The sequence below is a fragment of the Lissotriton helveticus genome, chromosome 5_1, assembly GCF_964261635.1.
Source record: "Lissotriton helveticus chromosome 5_1, aLisHel1.1, whole genome shotgun sequence".
Classification (NCBI taxonomy): domain Eukaryota; kingdom Metazoa; phylum Chordata; class Amphibia; order Caudata; family Salamandridae; genus Lissotriton; species Lissotriton helveticus.
Window position 1 is genome coordinate 1,590,404,469 of NC_136065.1, and position 16,689 is coordinate 1,590,421,157.

The 16,689-nt window shown below is 40.8% G+C and overlaps 1 protein-coding gene across 8 annotated transcripts in view; it reads left to right on the forward strand.

Moving 5' to 3' along the window:
* Positions 1-10,256, forward strand: part of AMPD2 (adenosine monophosphate deaminase 2) — a 505,052-nt gene extending 494,796 nt beyond the window's left edge. For all 8 annotated transcript variants that reach the window (XM_078644773.1, XM_078644774.1, XM_078644777.1 and 5 more), the window contains 3 exons: positions 3,167-3,340; positions 5,436-5,546; positions 7,637-10,256. In XM_078644773.1, coding sequence (XP_078500899.1) covers positions 3,167-3,340; positions 5,436-5,546; positions 7,637-7,849 — 498 coding nt within the window. In that variant the 3' untranslated portion in view covers positions 7,850-10,256. The remainder of the gene's footprint in view (positions 1-3,166; positions 3,341-5,435; positions 5,547-7,636) is intronic.
* The last annotated feature ends 6,433 nt before the right edge of the window (positions 10,257-16,689 follow it).

Consider the following 16,689-nt stretch of genomic DNA (forward strand, 5'->3'; position numbering starts at 1 on the left):
AGGCTGGAGCTAAGGTTTGCCTGGCAATTATGCCGTTTGTCAAGATTTTCAAAGCAGCTATTTTGATTTTTGTATGCATCTTTGCATGCTTGAATTTTGACATTTGACAACATGAACACATTAGCTAGGCAGTATTATGAAACCTTTTTAGAAAGGATACCTCTGTTCAACATCCTCTGCCAAGCCACACAAACCAATAACAGACTGATGTTGTAAAAGTAAGATATTACCAGACTGTTTTTGATGCTTAGTATAGAGTCACAAGCAAAAAGAGCAAATGATGGACGGAATGCTAAACAAATCAAACATTCACCCCCGGTCACAGATCTGGGTTTAATCCATTGTTTTTTTTGCTAACACAACACATCAGTTTGGAACAGCCATATGTAAATCAGTCTTGCCCTGTTGCTCATGGGGACAGTCCAGCCCGAACTGCCAGGCCAGGTCCTCCCTGGACTGGAAACAAACATCCTGGGACTGGTTTCAGGGTATAACCCCTCATCAGCCAGGCTAGCTTGAATCCAGTCAAAGCCAAAGGGGATGATGGATGGAGTGTTGAACATTGCAAGCACTCACCCCCAGTCAACTGATCTGGGTTTAATCTATCATAATTCTTTAGCACACTCCGCCACCCCAGTTCAGACATGGCCATATGCAAATCAGTCTGACCCTGCGCCTCATGGGAACAGTACAGCCCGAACTGCCAAGCCATGTCTTCCCTGGACCGGAAACAAGCATCCTGGGACCGTTTTCGGGATAATCAGCTGTCATCAGCCAGGGTAGCTTGAATCCAGTGGCAAAGTGAGCAAGGGACCCACGTCTGGGCATATCCTGCCAAATTAGCTTGAATCTAGTGGCACAGGAGGTCTGGGCATACCTGTCCCAGCATTCCGTCCATCAATTGTTCTTTTTTGCATTAGCATAGATTTACATGCATCTCACCATGCTTCCCCATGAGGTTGTAGTGTAGTTCCTATAGTACCCCTGCAGGACCTGCGTTTTTGGATAACATACACTGTGGGCTGGTGGCAGACTGATTCTGAGCACCACCACCACCTGTCTGCATTAGCTAGCTCACAGTGCCACTAGAATCAGAGAGATTAGTTTTTGGAAACCTCAGAAAACGACAACCCTGATTCCTCAGACTCGTGGAAACAATGTACAACTTTTCACTCAGTCACTCGTGCTTGCTCATTTGGTTTCAGAAAGTTACACAGAAGAAACAATCAAGCGTGTTTACAATAAAAATTTATTGCACAGTTGTTCTTCTAGTGTAAAAATATATGTGCTGTGTCAACTGTCAAACAGTAGCAGAGATATATGATCAACAATACAGTGAATAAAAAGGAACTGTACAGTTCTACCATTTTGCAATAGCCATGAACATATACATGAATATAAAATGCATTTAAAAAATGAAGCGCATACTCCTACGATGCCTGTCTAGATGTACCTAGCATGTGAGTAGGTGCGAAAGAAGCCAAGAATCCTGCTAGGATTTAGTCAAACCCCATTACGTGAAAAATGAGAGTGTGGGACCTAGTCCTGGTCTTGAGTTGGATGATTAGATCACTGTCAGCTGGAGCTACTGCATGCAAGAGCCTCAGTGTCTCTGGTCAGTGTGTCGGCCTGGAAGTCTCGGTTCCCTCTAACTACTGATAGCAAGAGGTGCTGTATTTATACAGAAAAGTATGTAGAGTCCCTTTGTCCTTTGTTCTTGTGTTAGCCATTGTTGGGTATGAGGATGACGTATGAGATGAACCTTGTGCGTAGATAGTAGGAAGGTGGTGTGTAACCCCTGCCTGGTTTCCAAGTAGCCTCATGAATTATTCATTTGTACAGTGTCAGTCTAAGGATGAAATCATAGAACACTGTTGTTCGGGAAAAACCCTCCTTCTGCACCCAGGCCTAGAAGTAGATAAAAGGTTCAGTCCATAAAAGGCGTTCAATGCTTTTAAGGCGTTTTGTCCTTAAAAGGCTTGTTAGTGTGTAAAGTAGGGGAGGTGATGTAGGTGAAAGGGTATGATGTTCCCTGGGCCTATATTAGGGTACCTATATGAAAAATAACAAGGTGAAGGTGGAAGCAACAATAATATTATTGCAGAAGCTCCACAAATAATCTGAGGGTGATATTGAACCAGAGTGGATTTGGGGGTTGCCGTTTTAAGAATCAGGATAACTTAACAGACTCCACCTCTATGGCCACCCAGAGAATTTTGCTCCAATCCTTCTTCAACTATTCCAGATCCAGCCACCAGATGACACAAGCATGCAAAGCTTGTAAATGGATCACAGATGCAAGCTGCCACCCAGAGTTACAGGTAAATAACTCAGGGACGGTTGTACGAAATTTCTATTCACAAAAAGTGATTGCACAGTGCGCACTTTTGCAAACCAACCTATGTACTAAAACGTCGTTTACAAACCAACCTATGTACTAATACGTCGGTTCACAAATTTCCAAATTGTAATGGGCCACAGTCCAACCTACCTCTTCAGTATTTATGAGGTAAGTTGTAATTTGCATCTCAATACAATTGGATACCATCAGAAAGATGAGGGTCGCTGGGGGTCAGCAGACCACCATGTCTGTAATAGCATTTGAAATAAAATCTGCACTAAAAAAGAAAATATTTTTTGTGTGATTAGTTGAAAGTTGGCAGTTGTACCTTTGACCACTGCTGGCTACCCATTAAACTCAAAAAAATATATTTACAAAGGGGAACGGGTGCCAACAGGATCCCATCCTATTTGTGAATGGGTTAATACTTTCTTTGAGGTGTCAGTAAAATTTCAGTTTTTGCTAAACATTGGTACAGAATGGCTATTTGAAACGGATGTCATTAATACTCCCCTCCCAACTAGCTATTCATTACGGGTTTCTGAACCCATTTCTGATTCGGTGACGGTTACTGAATTGAAAAACGGGTTTAGTACAGAAAAAAATGGCATTTTGCAGTGGTGAACCCTGTGATATTGCGAATCGTAATCTTTGCAACCGCAAAATGGCTTAGTACATCAGGCCCTTTCATTTTCACAAGCGGTGTTTATTTTTCTCCCTAATCTTAAATGCCTTTTGCTCTACTGCTACATTACCTTTGTAATCACAGTATTGCTGATGCACTGACGTCTTTAAATTGTTTGACTTCTTTATTTCCTTCCGCAGGCTCCTGTGCTGCAGTATCTGTATTATTTGGCTCAGATCGGAATTGCCATGTCCCCACTTAGTAACAACAGCCTTTTCCTGAGCTATCATCGCAACCCGCTCCCTGACTTTTTGGCTCGAGGGCTAATGGTCTCCCTCTCCACTGATGACCCCCTGCAGTTTCACTTCACCAAAGTGAGTTCAATCCACATTTCGTGGCACTATTAGATTTCAATAAATCAGCATATTCTTAAATATAGTTAATTTTTTGCCCACAGGGACAACTTCAGCCCCTAAGTCTAGTGCTCAACTCTGAGAACCTCTTTGTCTTTAACTGTTGTCTGTTTCTGGATCTGGTTGCCTTTTTATTCTCTAACTATTTTTTATGTGACTGTTCCCACAAACCCTTTCAGTAATAATAATAATAATAATAAAAGCATCTTATATAGCGCCTGGTTACACTAGGAAACAGTGTGTCCCCGCGCTGTGTGAACAGAGGACTGGGCAGCTACCGGGAGAAGGAAGAATAGGAGATTGGAAGGCAAAGAGGGGAACTCATAGCTTCGGGAACAGATAGGTTTTTAATTTTTGACGGAATATCTTCTCTGATGGCTTCTCAGTGACTTACTATTATCTATTGAGCACACAAATCTTCTGTGCGGGAGGGTTATCAGTAACTAGACTATGGATCCCATGTATAGGTGACTATTTTCTGTTATTTGATTTCAGTGGCGGCTGTTCCCGGGCAGCAGTAGTGAGGCAGGGAGGGAGGTGGTTAAAAAAATTATCACTTACCCGCATGCCGGCCAGCTGGCTTACCGGCTGCCGACTCTCCTCTGTCTTCTTCCTTCTGTGTGAAGAGGAAGCCGGAAGCACCCATGCTTCCCTAAGCCAATTACAACGCTGCGGTGCAGTGTTGTGATTGTTCTGAGCACCGTGGTTCGGCGCTCAGACATGGACTGGAAGCCTGGGCATGTTCTCCACCCAGGATGTACAATACACCCAGTGGAGAACATGCAAAGTGTGCATGACTGTTTGGCCGGCCCAAGATGGCTGGCCAAACAGTCATGCACACTTAAAGCCCACATTTGTAAAGCGCACAATCACCCGTAAGGGTCTCTAGGCGCTGGGGGGCCGTCGGGAAGATTAAGCGAGCTATTGCCCAGAGTCACATGGTGCTGGGCTGACCTGCCGCCGGAGCCGGGGATCGAACCGTGGTCCCCAGAATCCAGCGTCAGTCGCCCTGGCCGCGGCGCCACACCTCTTCCACTTAAAGAGTGCCACCACTCCTCCCCTACTGCCTCAGCACCGAAAAATAAAATGATAATAATATTGCGTTATTATCATTTTATTTTTCCTTTTTTGCAGTGCTGAAAAGCAGTGGGGTGACGCTGCTTCGCTTTTTTTTTTTTTTTTTTTTTAGTGGAGAAACCACACATGTGTGATTTTTTAGTGGAGAAACCACACATGTGTGATTTGTGATCCTCTGTATGATTCCTCAAGGTCTGTGACGGGAAGGGTGGTATTGACTCTATGCGACTGGACCCAGAAATGTTCTGTGTGCCTTTAACTGTTGTGTATGACTTCACCTGAAGACTCACAAATAATAACTGCATTCGCAAATCCTCAGTCTAGGATGCCTGTCTCTGACAGAACCAAGAATCCTTTGTCAGGGTTACTACTGTCCATGACTGGACCTAGAATCTCCTAGACGGTGACCATTGCCTTTTAGTGGACATACAGTCTTGTGTGAGTGAATATTTTCTGTGACTAGTCCCTGAAATATTTTATGTGTCTGTAACTATTGACTGTGACTGGACCCAGAAACCCTCTGAATGAATGTGAAATATGTATTATTAAATACGAAAAACATTAGTGTGTGGGGGGGAGGAGGCTTATCCTTTTGAGTTACGAGACTTTTATTGGTTTTCAAAAGAATGGGCTTAGCATCCTCTGTGTAATTGACTTTTGCGAAAATGAGAGGGTGGTGTGGTGTAGTATTCTCTTGTGCATTTCAGGTGAAGGAAGATCTCGGGAGAGAAAGGGAAGGTCAGACTCGGTCAGTTTTGTTTTATGGCTCCATTACACTTGATGCTGAATTGGGAGATGTTTTTTAATTATAATCTTTTTTAAATGTGAGAGGGTGAACTGATAGGGTGATCGAAGCAGCATCTGGGTGAGACTGATGAGAAATTGATTTGAATGTGTGGCGCAGGGTGAGAGTGTGGTAGGTGGTTTTGTTGTGCTTTGCTGTACTTTGATAAATATTTGTTTCTCCCATTTTTCACAGGAACCTCTAATGGAGGAATACAGCATTGCCACACAAGTGTGGAAGCTCAGCTCCTGTGACATGTGTGAACTGGCTCGTAACAGTGTGCTGATGAGTGGCTTCTCCCACCAGGTAGCTCTACCCTTCAACCAGAGCTTTCTTCACCCCCACCCTGCAGTCTCAAATCACTGAGAGTGACATATGCTTCATCTCCATAGAGAGTTAAAGAGCAAGGCAGAGTAAATTAATATTGTGTTATCTTGTAGTACAAATAGATTCGTGGATTCAGTTGTCTTGAAAAGTGCGAAATAATTTGTACTCTTTGTAGATAAACAAGGATCTAGGGTGGGAACCGAGATGTGTAGAAACAGCCAGTCCTTCATCTCCGTAGCAATTCCAGTGCCATTCCCTCATCATAAGAAGTAAAGAGAACCAAGCCAGAGAGTCTGAGAACCATGAGCCTGAGGAGTTGGGAATCCTGCTCCCAAGTTGTTAACAGCCTATCAATGGCTTTGACTCCCAACAATATGAATTACTACGGTCAAGGTGCAGAGACGATGTAGTACAGAGTGTTGGGATTGCTGAGCCTAGACTGTCAGGACTTTAGAGTTAAAGGTGTTGGGATGCTGAGGGCAAAGTATTAGAAATCCTTAGCCAAAGGTGCCATGACTTCATGGTGTTGGCATAATAATCCACAAGGTTGTCCTTTGTGTCTGTTCCTTCTCGAGCCCTGTGGGTTTCTCTTGGGCTCCGTGTGGGGTTGGATATCACTGTCTGCGGATGTATGACGTTACAACTCATACTTTTACAACGCATGCCATTACAACGAATGTTTTACAACGCAAAAACTTTTACAACGCATGTATTTACAACGCATGTTTTTACAACGCAGGTACCTTTACAACGCATACCATTACAACGTAAGTATTGGTAAGTATATATTATTATTTTTTTATTTAAAATAATTGAAAATAATATAATTTAATTTAATTTAATTTAATTTTATTTTATTTTATTGATTTAATTTAAATTTAATTTTATTTTATTTTTACCTTATACCCCTGTACCCCAAAAACCCAAAACTGACCCTGAACCCTAAAAATACCCCTGTACCCCAAAAACCCAAAACTGACCCTGAACCCTAAAAATACCCCTGTACCCCAAAAACCCAAAACTGACCCTGAACCCTAAAAATACCCCTTTACCCAAAAACCCAAAACTGACCATGAACCCTAAAAATACCCCTGTACCCCAAAAACCCAAAACTGACCCTGAACCCTAAAAATACCCCTTTATCCAAAAACCCCAAACTGACCCTGAACCCTAAAAATACCCCTTTACCCAAAAACTGAAAACTGACCCTGAACCCTAAAAATACCCCTTTACCCAAAAACTGGAAACTGACCCTGAACCCTAAAAATACCCCTTTACCCAAAAACTGAAAACTGACCCTGAACCCTAAAAATACCCCTTTACCCAAAAACTGAAAACTGACCCTGAACCCTAAAAATACCCCTTTACCCAAAAACTAAAAACTGACCCTGAACCCTAAAAATGCCCCTTTACCCAAAAACTGAAAACTGACCCTGAACCCTAAAAATACCCCTTTACCCAAAAACTGAAAACTGACCCTGAACCCTAAAAATACCCCTTTACCCAAAAACTGAAAACTGACCCTGAACCCTAAAAATACCCCTTTACCCAAAAACTAAAAACTGACCCTGAACCCTAAAAATGCCCCTTTACCCAAAAACTGAAAACTGACCCTGAACCCTAAAAATACCCCTTTACCCAAAAACTGAAAACTGACCCTGAACCCTAAAAATACCCCTTTACCCAAAAACTGAAAACTGACCCCGAACCCTAAAAATGCCCCTTTACCCAAAAACTGAAAACTGACCCTGAAACCTAAAAATACCCCTTAAAAAAACCCAAACATATAAAATTTAAAATATAATTATATACTTACCAATACTTACGTTGTAATGGTATGCGTTGTAAAGGTACCTGCGTTGTAAAAACATGCGTTGTAATGGTTTTTGCGTTGTAAAAGTTTCGTTGTAATGGTAGTGCGTTGTAAAAGTTGCATTGTAATGGTTGTTTCCCCTGTCTGCATCTCAGTGCCTAGTGTTCTCTTGGGATTCTATTCAGTAAAGGTACAGTTATCTTGGGGTCCCATATGATTCATAAGCACACTTCACGTTGCCCCCTTTTCTCTACAGGTGAAAAGGTACTGGCTGGGGCCAAACTACTGGAAGGAAGGAGCAGAAGGGAATGACATCCGGCGGACCAACGTGCCAGCTATCCGCATCAGCTACCGGTTTGAGACGATGTGTGAGGAGCTGACTCTAATCACGCAGGCACTGCGCTCAGAGATGGTGTCTATGCAGGAGGAGGATGCACTGACAATGACCTGTGTCCAAGGCGTGCACTAAGTCCCTCGTGGCAGAAGGGATCTTTCATTGGTGCAACTCATGGTGCTATGGAGCCAGCAGTGGGCCCACACTCCATAGCTTGATATACCATCACTGGTCCTATTCACAACCTTTAGTTGCTGTTATTTAAGGACAATTTGTGTTGTGCATTTGCAGTGTTATTTTGCTCATAGCTTTGTAATGATTTTAAATGTTTTTAGTATAAAGACCTGTGTCCTGCAGCAGGCCGCAGAGCACTAGTGAAATCACAAGTCTCCTGGTTCTCTGGTGATGAGATTGGCTTTACATATTGGAGTCCGACTGCTTCACTGTGAGAAAGCTTTTTCTGTCCTTGAGGTGTGAATCCTGCACTAGTGTCCTTGAAGTCTGTATATTGCACTAATGCCTTGAGAGTGGGGATACTGCACTGAAGCAGTGGAAATGTGAACCCTGGGCTAGTGAAGAATCATTGTGAATGTTGCACTAGTGTCATGGGAAGTGTGAATGTTGTTCTAGTATTCTCGGATGGTTGTGTTTTGTACTAGTGCACTGAGAGTTTCCCGGTCCTACTGTGCTTTAGCTTTATAGTATTTCACGCACTGAGTATCAGAATAAAACTGCTCTTACTGTGACATGTCAGCCATATTGGAAGGATGCAGGCCAATCTGAAGCTTGTTTAATTTCTCTAAAATACTAAGGGTGTTTTGCCTTCAAAAATATGTTTGTGTTTTCATTGGCTTTGGTAGTTCAGGGGCAGGATGACCCCAAAACCAGAGCAGGCATGTCCGTTATTAAAGTAGGTAATCCTATATTTCTTTTGACAGTGTACTTTGTTCAGCACAGAGTTTTTGGTTCTTGCCTGTAAGTTAGATGATATTGCCACATTTTTGGGATTTGCCTGGTCCGTATGCCACCAGACATATTTTTGGTCCCTCCCTGGCCCTTGAACGGTCTGGTTGGGTTTTTCGTTTAGATTTGCCTGGGCCATCGGATGGTTTTTCGTATAGTTGATCCTTCAATGTTGAACATTTGGCTCTAGTTTTGACCCTGAAGTGAAAGCATAGGTAAGCATGTTCTACAATAAGGGGGCTTGGAGGGGGAAGCCTAATTCCATCGAAAATATAATGGAGAGGACAGGCACACATATGTTTCCCTGCAAGAGTGGGTACAATGGCAGAGGGAGGCCATCATTCTATTGCAGGATATTTCCACTGCTCGAGTGGGCCTAGAAGGATGAAGTTCTCATCATCCCATTAGTAGATGGTTTTGGACGCTAACATCTCTTGATCATTACTCTTGACTTTGCAGTCAGGACAATCTCTCCTTACCATAAACGTCTTCTGAGAGACTGTTATACTTCTCTCTTTGTTTGATTCTCATGCTTGGTACAGACCTCTGTATCAGTCTTGTTCACTGTAATGGGGTGCGAACAGAATAAAGTGGGATATCGTGGTCCTCCAGAAGAACTCTTTTTCACAGTTACTTTGGGCCCTTCTATGTCCCAACTCTCATCCTGCTCACTCCCTTGTCCTGGCAACCCCTTTAATCCATCCTCTCCCATGATGAGGCATTGGACATCTGGCTTCATGCTCTCCAGCTTCTGTTCAGCTGCGACCGTCCCCAAGGGCAGGACTCTTGCTCCCGGTTCGCACCAGTTTAAATAAGAACTTCTGTCAAAAATCAGTTTCTCTTTTTTGAAGCTGGAAATTTCCTGCTGCACTTTTTCCTCTAGAGGAAGGCTTACTCTTTATTCCGGGATCACCTAGTGCAGGAGCTTTCAGTGTGGCTTTCCAAGCTCTGACCTAATCTTTCCTCTGCTTCATGTTTTTTGTTTGTTTGACGAATTAGCCAAGCCTAGTAATCCATCACTTGGAGAGAGTAAACGCAATGCACTCTATTTGAGTTTGCAAAACCAAAGCATCACAAAAAGCAAGTAGTTAGATGCTAATAGTAAAAAAATATATACTTTTGTCAATAATCATAAATCCCAAGCCGGGAATGGAAAGATGGTTTAGATTGTGAAATACATTGCTCAAAATAAATGAAATCACCCGTTTCCTTCCTCGACTCAACCCCCTCCTGCAGATGATTGTCAGTCCTTTTAAGGATTATCACCAAGTGTGCCATAATATTTGCAATAATTATCAACTCATGGTTAGGAACGTCTATACGTTTAACCATTATTGTTTTATAGCTTAAGGATATAGTTGATTCCTGCATCAAAAGCAAAGTTCCTAAATCGGTTAAATCAGGTAAGAAATCATACCTATGAAAAAAAATCCTCTGTCACTCTTTCTCCTCAATCAGTAAATGATTTTTGCAACACATTCCACAATTTGTTCTAGACTGTCCTACACATCCATTTCTAGATGAGAACTTTTAAAGGTGCTGCAGCTGTTGATTAAATAAAAGGAATAACAATTTGAAATCGTAGGTGGACCAGTCTTTGCACACAATACAGTATAAGAACTGAATTAGTTTGGTATTGTTGTAATTACGATCAAAACAATTTAGAATCTATAGCTATGTAAAGGAGCATTACAAAGGGATGTTATATTCCAAAACACATTGGATGAAAAGAGTGTGTCTTGGTGTTATGGTGCAACAAGCTAGGTGATAAACGTTTAGACATTTTGTTCTCCCTTTCTGAATAAATCGTGGGGGTTGTATGTTAAAGTATCAAAATCGACCTGCTGATGTATCAACCCCAGAATATCGACTACCAAAAACTATTTCTAACTCATCATCTATGTAAAACAACAATATATTGGTAGTTGATATTGTGGAGATGATATAAATGAAGGTTGATATTAAAAACGAAATATTTTGGCAGCAGACCATCTTGGGTTGTACAAGAGCTTGGTATTACCATAGGTTCTAGGTGTTGCATAAACTCCTGTGTTGCCGTGCAGGCTTGATAAAAAAAAGTTAATAGGTTTTTAAGATTTATGTTTTTAAACAGCAAGCAATGATTACCATTTTTGAGGTAGGTAAAAAAAAACTTAGAAGCTCCTGCTATAGCCCAATAGAAGATTTTCATTTCAGACAAGACCCAATTTCTCAAGAGAAATTTTTAAAAGATGATGCCTTATTGTATCCAGATTAAACAGCAATTGTTCGCATCCAAGAGTTTGAAGACTTGAACTTGGAAATATAGCTGCTATGACATGAACCAATGCAACAATTTAGTTAAAAACAAACAATACGAAGTGAATGCTGCTGAGTGCAGTATTTCTTTAATAAGCGCGAGTTTCTATGTATTTTAGACAGCCTCATACTTAAAATGGTGAATTTTGGTCAGGCTTATATAAACACCAGTATAGTCAGCCTTAGAGGTTGGCTTAAATCCAACTGTAAACTGCTTTCCAAAACAGCTAGTGTCTTTTTAATGTGACATATGTAAGCAGACACATTGCAATACCATGTAGCTGCAGCTCATCATTATCATTTGCAATTATAGCCTTATGTGGATAGCCTATATGTATTGTATGTATGTCAGACTATATGTATTTTATTATGTTAGTCATTACATCAGAGTTATCACATTGTGATTACCAATACATTGCACTATTTCACTCCCGGAGTACTTTACCTCACAGGTTAGGTGTTAAGTAGTACTTCTAATCTATCTGCATGGATAAAACAAAAGATTAAAGTGACATCATAGTTAGATGTTGAAATAACATAAAAACGAATGTTTAAAAAACGAAACAACACTGAAATCCAGTAGTTAGAGTTCAGTGAGCTGACTACATCTTCCACACCACCATGCACTGCTTATAAGCTCATATATTATATCACTCATGGCATGTTAAATAATTTCATTGATAACATCACTGAAGGCATCTCAAATCACATAATTGTTTACATCACTCATGACATCACTGATAAAACCATAGTCATGTACAGCATAGTTACTGTGTGTGAACACGTGTGGGTGCATAGCATGGAAATAGTGTAAGACCTTGAGTCAAGTGTGGTTGTGCATGTTTAAAGGTATACAGTGCAAGGTTTGCATATCACTAAAATCCGAGTTCTGAGTAGTACTCCATGTTAAACAAGGTAAAGGGCGAGTGCACGTGATGTGGGTTACGGTTACAAGGTAGTGTTTCAAAGCAGAATATTCCTTTAGGCCAAAAACTTTTTAAAAAAAATCGCAGTGACCCCAGATGCCTCTGTTGACAATAGATTATCAACCAGTGAATGTCTTGGCACGTGCCCATGTTAAACCGTTGTACTACAGTGATATAGACACATTCTATAAAACAAGGACGTTTATTAGGTGTGGATCTTTCTTTTCAGAACTTCACAGAAAAGGTTGATGCATTGCCGATTACTGAATAAAGTAGATATAGGGGTGTCCCGCTTAGAGGTGGTTTAACTCACGCTGCTGTTGTAAACATGGCTCAAAGGTTACATGCCATTGTGCCTGCCTCAAGAATGTTTGTGGCGCATTTTAATAAACTATGAGGATTGTCCAAAGGGCCTGGCAAAAGAAGGTGTCTTTTCAGTGGCAAATGTATACCTGTCAACCTCTTGACTTAAAATTGTGGGTCAGGTGAAGCCTCTACGATGGTGATCCTGTTAAGTTGACCAGAATACAAACTCATTTTTTCAGGGTGTTCAAGGATTAAAAAGAGGTGACCCCAATAATGTCTATTGATGCATGTTTTTTATTAGCTGGGTGATTATCAGTAAAAAAAAGCGTATAATATCCACTAAATATGTTCGACTTGACATATATGCTACGTGTTCAGCATATATTCAAAGGTTATGTCCATTATCGCATGATTGGTGATAGAAAATTGGGCATAGATGTAACTTGCTGAATTACTTCAAGTCCACTACCCCCACAGGATGCTGTCAGAATGTCTGGATGATGTCTTTCGGCCATGCACATCTGAAGGCAGGCCGCAGGGCTAGGCCGCCAGAGAGGCCCTGCGTCATTCCTAACCCCAACAAGTGTCAATGGGTCAGGGTGTCCCTACCTTGCCATCTTGCACTACTTCTGTTTTAATAGAAATTCAGGACTCAGGGACTGAGTTCCCCAGTCCAGTAATGGAGGTCAAAGTATTTTTCTCTGGGTTGTGGCCACCAGTTAGGCCATAACAGCTAACAGGAGAAATTCACCGGTTATAGTTAACTGATCTAACTATAACTTGTGCCCCCATCAAGCCCTGCTTATTATCTCGAATTTCATATCACCCATGACATGTTCAGTGACATAATTGATGACATACCTGATTGTATCACTGCTGACATCATCGAACGTACTGCTGCTCATATTACTCTACAAACCAGTAGAGGATTTCCATTATGAAATTAAGTACTAAATGGCACAGAATCAGGTAATGGAGTAATACAAGTTAATCAACAATAATTACACATTTTCATTCCAGTTTGAATTTTATTCATTCGTCATGGTTGATCAGAATCAAGAATTAATTTCATTCAATATCGTAACAATGACTTGGGTAATATTAATGTGATGACTCATCACTTTATATCACTGGGAATTGCATATTTCCAAATATACTTTTTGCCTATATAGCTGTGAGTGAATAGTGTGCATCTGCTTCATTATTTTCAGCTGCATATTCCCTTGACGAAGGCCTATGATTGCCTGAAATGCATAGGGTTTGCGTCAATATGATTAATCCAAGTCATTGTTATGATATTAAATGACATGAATTCTCGATACTTTGCTGTGCATTCAGGGGACGTTACCCCTGGGTTGATGCTATGTTCTCTCCAGAATCGGGTAAAACATAAATTATAATTCACACAATCAAGCTCTCCTAGGTGAACCAAGGTCCTCATACGCACAGCCTTGGTTGTGTGCCAAATACTTTGTGGATAGCCAAACTCATTGTATCCAATCAACCAGACAGAAGAAGGCAAGCCTGTGCTACAGACGATCATTGTCGTATGAAAAACTATTCATGGGGAACCCACTCAGTCCAGGTAGCCAAGCTCCTACTATGCAGAACCTATGTCCTGCACTGAATACTTTGAGGAAAGCTGACCTCTTGTGGGCAATCAACCACACTCATGAGTGGTTGATTATTGCGATTTGTTTTCACCTTGTACATAACTACTCCATGGAGGGCCCATTTGCCTTAGATATTAAATGAAAGCCCTACTATGCACAGCCTTCACCCTGTACCCAATACTTTTCTTATAGCTGACCTCTTGTGGGCAATTAAGCACACCTGGATGGGCAGCTCCCTGGTGCGTACAGTCTTCACTCATATGCACAACTTTGTATGCAGAGACCACTCCTTTCAGACACTCATGGCTCTTGAGTAGAGTTAGCACCTACTATGTACAACTTTCAAACTGTCACAAAGCTTTTACAGATTGCTGACCTCTAATGGGCAATCAACGAGACATGGGTCGGCATTTCATCAGTAATGTCAACATGATGTAATTGAAGATGCCGTGGGTGATGTGATATAAGAGGTAAGCAGATTATGGCAGGGGCACAAGTTATAGTTAGCTCAGTGAACAATAATGGGTGAATCTCTGTTTTAGTTTGTGTATAAAATGCGACATTTTGACTGGCATTTTCACCTAACTACTATAACATCAGTGAATGTTCGCATATATACATAAACATTCAATTGAGGTTAAGTCATTCAAAACCATCAAAAACCTACCTGTGAGGTAAATTACTATGATGTAAACTACTGAAATCCTATTCTTGAACTAAAAACATATCTGTGATGTAACATCCCACAATGTTTAAACTGCGATGTAATGGAGACATACTTCAAATTCCATAACACCTATACATATTTTCTCATCAGTTGAACCGCTGAAGGGTTATTTTGGTGTTTAAGGACAACATCAATTAAAGAATATAAATAGACAAGAGGTTCCATAATGGAGGACAACTATCTGAAACATTCCTTTGTATAACACTTCAACAGCTTTGGATGGAGGGAGTCTGGTCAAGCCACTGGATCCAAAAAATAAAGATAGACCCTTTGTCCGCCTTTGCTAATACTGCCTAGACAAACTCCAAGGACATGCCATTAAACACCTTTTCTGCATATAAAATTGCCATAGACAGCCGATAATCACCCCGTTGGACTCAGGCTGAAACTACCACTGCAGCGTTCACAAGTGAAGCGGAACCGATTACAGGAATAAATCATTCTGTCTCATCTAGCGGCTGGACATATAATGTAGTATCAATACTGAAGACTGAAGTTGAGTGGAAAGATACAAAGTCTAGCTGTTTGTCTTCATGAATATCAGCATTTTATCTAAAGCTCTGGACTGGGGTGTGGCCCCGTCTGTCAGTGCTTTTAAAATCTGAACAAACATAATTTTGCAGTGATCATCCTAAACATTTTATAAAGTTCACAAGAAGGCCTGTCTGTCTCAAGTGCTTTCTTATTTGGAAGAGTTTTCCAGTTTGAATTGCTTTCCTCTGATGATGCTTCTACTTCAAAGCATCTGAGAGGGTTACATCAGTGTAAATTTTATGTAGAGAGAATTTATCAATATATCAAGCCATTCAAGAATTATCCAGGTCAATTCTTCCTCCACAATTTACTGCAATTGCTGCTGTATTAACACTAATATGATTTTTATTCTTAACCTGAGACCATGTTATTTTACAATTTGGCATGACTAAAGTCACCACCTCAATCCAATACCTTATGGGCATGGTCTCCTGTCCACAGCTTTTCGCCTACAAATTTTTATTATCACATTTTCTGGTCTAACTAATTTAATGGAAGCAAAACAAGACTACAACACCCAGAATACATTACTTTATCACCCAAAAGTCAGGAACTGGAAATAGCACCCATAATGACCTGGAGAGAGGTGGTCACCCTAGCCATGATGGCAAATATTTTTCCAGTTTCAGCCTTTACTGAAATCAATTAGCACATGTAGAGAATGCCTGTTTCAATATTTTGGCCTGAAACTGGCCAGTCATTCAGGAATTTTTACTTGTCACTCCTAGTCTCAGCTCATATAGCATGGCTTTAGATTGTGTGATGTACAGATCACACAGCCAAGCAACGTGTTTTCTATTACAGTCTAATGTCTTCTGAATTGAGGTCAATTTTAGACCCCTGATCACTTTTTATGTGTCCCAAACCATAAACAATGTATATGATGTTTTATGTAATAGTACTTCTCAAATATGTAGTTGACATAACCAAGAGTAATGCAGTAATGCATGGTTGAAGGATCATTCTTAATATTTGATGAAGTGAATGGTCTGGAGTCAAAGTGTATTTGGATGCCTTGATTCTGTCATATGAGTAGCATGCAAGATCACCAGTTTATGGCTTTGCAAAACTGTAAGGCTAATTTTAATCAAGCAAACTCTTGTGTTAATATTTCTGGTGTCAAATTTAGGATTTGAGATACAGTAAAAAATAAAGACAGTCTCGGGTATTGAATTCACAGAGTAAAGTGTCTAAAAAGCTTACAGTCATGGGTTCCTTATTAGTACATGCAGTATGTTTGACATTCTCAAATAGAAGGCTAATTTATGTCTACTTGCCCATAAGATTTGTTTATTACACTTGAGATTTAAAAAGCAGTATAAAAGGCCAGGACAACTTCATCTGCAGGTAGAAAAACAAAACATTTGTTTATTCAGTTCCTCAACTGTTACTTTATAGCTGAAAGAACTTTAGAACCTAAAGTATCCTCAATCTGTAGTTCCTGTAACACCATTTAGTATTTTACAAATGTCGAAGGAGCAGCCCATGTTGCAGCCCTCCACATCTATGCAATTGTGGTGCACTGTGCTTCAGCTAAAGAGGCTGCCATTCCTCTTGTGTACTGCCCCACAATACCCAAGAGGACATGGATTGAAGCCTTCTGATATG